Here is a 5,323-nt window from a genome sequence, read left to right on the forward strand (position 1 = left end):
TCTCTCATCCGATGTGGGACAAGTTGCCACTTTCCCACTTATTTCTGCATTCAAGTTTCAAACACCAAACTTTGAGCATCGATATCTCATTCATCTTAGCTCCACTTTGGACGTGGTTTAGTTCGTTGCGAAGCTCTTCCAACATGGAACATAAATCCATAAATAAATATATAAAACCCGCTCATTTTATTATATTTATTTCTAGTCTAAAATAGGAAAAAAAAACATTTTCCTATATTTGTGAAAAATGCTATTTTCACAAAATTTCCAACATTAGGTTCCATGTATATGTTTGTGTTCATTTTTATTAGACAGTCATAAACATAATTCGTATATATATGTTATGTATTAAACTTAGGATATATCATTTTAAATGTATGTGTGTGATGGTATATTTGAATGGGTGTGTCGGTAGGTTGGTATCGTTTCGAATGGCGGTTACTCCAGCCAAAACTCAACCTCCTTCACAACCGTTCCTCTACCTAATGTATATATGTCTGTTGCCGGGAACATTTCTGGGCACCAAGACAATTAACTGTTCAATTGTCCTTTCAAATCCATCATCATATATCACCATCAATTCACTATCAATTCTTTTGTTAATATGGAACCAAACCAATATGATGTTTCCGCTGCACATCAATACGAAGGCTATCATAGTGGTATCAGAGCGCCAGGTAATTCTGATATTAGGGCAACCTCTACAACACTACCGTGTCAACACTGTGCAGACGAAAGACGGGAAAGAAAGTGGCTGATAAAGCGATGTTACTAGTGTAACAATCCTGGCCACCAAATATCAAACTGCAAGAAGAAGGAAGACGATAAAGAATCTCAACTGATACGTCTCACTATAAACACTGGAATGCAACAACAACATGACGAAGATGAAGGTCTCAGAAATGGTCAGAAAACAGAGTATCTAGTGGTCGGAACCGACGAAGGTTTTTGGTCGGAAATGTGGTATGTTAGCAAAACTCTAAAACACCATTTTTCTGGAAATCTAGATAGGTTTAAGTGCATTAAGTGCATGAACGATGTTGAAACAAACACTGGTGATAATCAGTTTTATTTTATAAGGGGTATAGGAGTGGTAGACATTGTTTCAGGGGTGGAGAAGATCCGGGTTCAAAGTGTATTCTATACACAAGATATAGATAGAAATGTCTTAAGTTATGATCAGTTAATCACACAAGGTTTTACGGTGAAATTCACCGGAGACAAGTGCAAACTGTTTCCAACCTTTAGTGTACCCCTAAACAACAACATAAGTATTAAGTTTGGATTGACGAAAGAGGAGGAGATGGGTGTTACAGAAAAACAGAAAATGATGAACAAAGAATCAGAATTTATGATGTTCAAAACAAATTACTTGAATGATCACTTCGAAAAATTGGAAATATCATCCAATGAACCGGACTGGAAGGTGATGATACTTCAAACAATGAAATTCAAGGATTTTTTAGATTGTAAAGCGTTACTTAACATGATGGATGATGATGAATATATCGGAAAGTACAAGTTTATACTGCAGACGAAGTTTGAAGAGATGGTGGAGTGGTTTATAACGAAGAAAGTGGGGGTGACAACAAGGCCAATTCCGGCTTATGCCTCAAACAATCGCAAAGTGAGTCTGTTAGATCTGTATTTGGAAATAGAAAAAGAAGGTGGGCATCGAAGAGTGACCGAAAACAATCTGTGGCCAAAGGTGGCCAAAGATATAGGCTTTGAGTACAGTGATGGTGAATTAATGCATCTATGTACGCAATGTACTTGGATGTCCTTGCCTATTACTACAAATTTAAAACCGTTCAATCAAACGTTTATGATAAAGAAGTGACAGATGAAAAGGAAGTGTTGGGTAGTAAGAAGGATCCAAGATGTAGTCGGAGTGAAGGAGATGATGCTGAACAAGATGCAGGTCATGATGAGAGTCAAGTGGTTGCTGAAAATCCAACGGAGCACTATGCACTTTTTACCGACAATAGATGGATTGAGATCAAAAGGAGGTGTACAAGAATGACGTTTGATTTCAACAGAGCAAGAGCAGCAATGGATGATGCTAATGAAAGTGTTCTTAAATACTCCCATAAACAGAATCATGTTTAGGGGAGAGTATTAGACAGTCATAAACATAATTCGTATATATATGTTATGTATTAAACTTAGGATATATCATTTTAAATGTATGTGTGTGGCGGTATATTTGAATGGGTGTGTCGGTAGGTTGGTATCGTTTCGAATGGCGGTTACTCCCGCCAAAACTCAACCTCCTTCACAACCGTTCCTCTACCTAATGTATATATGTCTGTTGCCGGGAACATTTCTGGGCACCAAGACAATTAACTGTTCAATTGTCCTTTCAAATCCATCATCATATATCACCATCAATTCACTATCAATTCGTTTGTTAATATGGAACCAAATCAATATGATGTTTCCGCTGCACATCAATACGAAGGCTATCAATTTTTAGCGGTTTATGAACCCTAAATCGAATATATGTTGGTTTCTACAAAGAGTAAGAAAGCACAATATAATTCTATTATTTCCTAATCTAACCCTATAGTTTCTCTAGTTTTGATTTGTTTTAGGCGACTTGGAATGGTAACATGTGTAAAGCTGGAGACGACTATGGCAGTTTGTGAGTTCTTCTTTTCCCATCATCAGATCTATGTTAATTTATTTTCAGATCTAATTCATATGTACCATGAGTTTTATATTGGTTGTAGTACTGTTAGATATTTATCTATTTAAATTACAAGTTAAAAGCATAAACACATGGCTTGCTTCAATACTTCACTACTAAAAGTAGAAACATAAGTATCAAAGATGGAACTGGCGACGGATTTTGGTCGTCACTAAAACCAAAGTGATGGTTTTAACTTCAATAGAATACATATGATTTCATGTGAAAACATTAATCTTTACAATGAGACAACAAAATAGTACACATACATGAACTTTTGATTGGAAAATGAGTCTAATTCCCGAGTGAACCAACAGCACCAAGAACATCAAACGCAGCTCCAACACTCCCACCGGAACCTTTTTTAACCTCATCAGGGTTTTCAATGGCGTCAACAATTGCAAAAAGTGCAACCACAAATGCATAGTCCATGTTAAGTTGGATTGTCATAGTGAATTTGTCCGCAGCGTACTTCAAAGCTTGGGGTTTACTCATCTACAAGATCAATAAGTCACATCAATTAGGTTTAGTATGAGTGTTATGTAACATTGAACTAGTGAAATCTAAGCATGAAAGTCACGTGGTTTGAGTTGACGCTAATAAGAAACGGAGTTTAGACTAATTAAATGACTAAACTTGCTAGAAAAAGGAAACATAAAGGATAGTCAGTGTGTTTTTTGAACGTTAAGGATGGAACCTGCAAGTTCATAAATGTATATATAGGATGTATTTTATAATCTTATCTTTAAGTAATATTGAACTAGCGAAATATATGCACTAACATAAGCCAAAACTGTTTTTAACTAGCTACCTCGGCTATTGCTGTTGAAGAATCTCCCATATATATAGTGAAGTTCCCCTTTGACCAACTCCCTTTGATCCTAAAATCACATGACTCATTGCTTCTCATTTTGTTTGCCAACATCACTCTAATATTGATCTTAAACTGGAACACTGCGTGTTCTTTACTTGCACTAAATATCATGTCCGAATTGGATTTACTTTCACCCTTAAATACATTCCATCTACTATGCATACTCATACCCTGAAAATAAAAATATAGTCCATTTCAGTGTCAGTTTTAGCAACAAAATAATTTGATTTGAAAGTATCACACGCCTCTCAAATTTTCCGTTGTATATAAAATTCCCCAACAGAAACATGTGTTTTAACAATATATGTTACATGTAAAAATATAAATATTTCACCAAACAACCCTATATATATAGTATGTTAATCCATGCACAAAACAACTAGGATTTAAAAAGTCATAGAACCTTAAAATTACCTTATCCCGGAGCATCGAGATGGGCTTGTCGTTAGCGTCAAGTAGCACGCGCTGACGATGGAAGGTTGTGTCACACGGTTTTACTTTCAGCAAGATCTTATGATTAATATCAGTGATCACAAGGCTTCTACAAGGATACTTATCGACTATAATTTCAAGTGATTCTGGTGCAATGAACTCAGGACTGATGACAGAAAATGGATGGAATACAGGTGCACCACTAGGTTGAGCCATCATCACAAACTAACACTAAGATTGTAGTTCCTATGAGATTGGGATGCTTGGAGCATGAGCTGTGGGAAGACTTTTAACATGATAACTTCGTTGACAATTTAGTTGACTTGGACTAAGATCAACTCAGGTGCGAAGAAGTTACATCAACATGTACGTACTGGCCTGTAAATATATTATTTTATTCAACTTGATGCAAGATATTTTTCTATATTCTTCGTGTGTGTATCTCGTGGACTCCCTATTGTATGTAAAGAAAGTGAAGTATCTGTCAACTAGTGAAATATGAATTCTTTAGTCATACACAACTACAATTGTTAATAAACAGTTGCATCGTGTTTATGCTGCCAGACGCAGGAATATACAGACCACGGTATAAGTAGTAGCAACCTAGGAAGATTCATTTTTCGGATTAGTCAAATGCCTAATAGGATTTTTGGTTTCGGTATGGCGGGTTCGATTTGTTTTTTTTTTTTTTTTTCAAGTTCAACTTGTTCATTTTAAAACGAGAGAGAAAGAAGAAAAACACAATATGTTCTAGTTATTACCTATATATTACCTATATATTAAAATCTTAAGACAATGAACAGTAATAATAATAATATTAAAATTTGAAGACAATTGAACACTAATATTTAACAAATGGTATCGGGTACTGGTACCAGTACCCGATTTAGCAAACCGGGTATATTTTCGGTACCGAATCGATACCGAATTTTGACATTTTCGGTATCGGTTTGGCACTGGTTTTTACCTTCAAATACCGGTATCGTACCGACCGGTACCGAACCGTACTGTGTCAGGTACGCGGTATCCACTTTTAGGGATTTTTGGTAACGTTATTTTCTGTAACGGTTGGTACCGAGCTCATCAAATCCTGTAACAACGTAGCAATGCAAGTAACTGCACCGTTTAGATTACTTTTCTTACACAACCCAATGAATAGTAACATCATCAAGGGGATGAGCAAATGGTATCGGGTACCGGTACTGGTATCAAATTTACCAAACCGGGTATATTTTCAGTACCGAATGGTACTCACTTTTGACATTTTCGGTATCGGTTCGGCATCGGTATTCACCGGTTTTTACCCTCAAAGACCATACCGTATGGTA

At 36.2% G+C, this 5,323-nt stretch overlaps 1 protein-coding gene across 1 annotated transcript; it reads right to left on the bottom strand.

Moving 5' to 3' along the window:
- Positions 1-2,826: 2,826 nt before the first annotated feature.
- On the bottom strand, positions 2,827-4,322 carry LOC110899781 (protein LURP-one-related 10). Its single transcript, XM_022146671.2, has 3 exons — positions 3,978-4,322; positions 3,501-3,734; positions 2,827-3,184 (listed from the first exon to the last, which is right to left on the bottom strand). The coding sequence occupies exons 1-3, from the start codon at positions 4,212-4,214 to the stop codon at positions 2,984-2,986; spliced, it is 672 nt and encodes a 223-aa protein (XP_022002363.1). The 5' UTR covers positions 4,215-4,322; the 3' UTR covers positions 2,827-2,983.
- Positions 4,323-5,323: the final 1,001 nt, after the last annotated feature.

Source organism: Helianthus annuus, chromosome 13 (assembly GCF_002127325.2).
Source record: "Helianthus annuus cultivar XRQ/B chromosome 13, HanXRQr2.0-SUNRISE, whole genome shotgun sequence".
Classification (NCBI taxonomy): domain Eukaryota; kingdom Viridiplantae; phylum Streptophyta; class Magnoliopsida; order Asterales; family Asteraceae; genus Helianthus; species Helianthus annuus.

What these genes read in the sequence shown, in the direction of transcription:
- LOC110899781 (XM_022146671.2), bottom strand. Translation starts at nt 4,214, where the DNA reads ATGATGGCTCAACCTAGTGGTGCACCTGTATTCCATCCATTTTCTGTC. An exon ending in TCTCGATGCTCCGGGATAAG is followed by an intron (nt 3,735 to 3,977) that starts GTAATTTTAAGG and finishes TTTTATTTTCAG; the next exon opens with GGTATGAGTATGCATAGTAG. An exon ending in CTTCAACAGCAATAGCCGAG is followed by an intron (nt 3,185 to 3,500) that starts GTAGCTAGTTAA and finishes TTGATCTTGTAG; the next exon opens with ATGAGTAAACCCCAAGCTTT.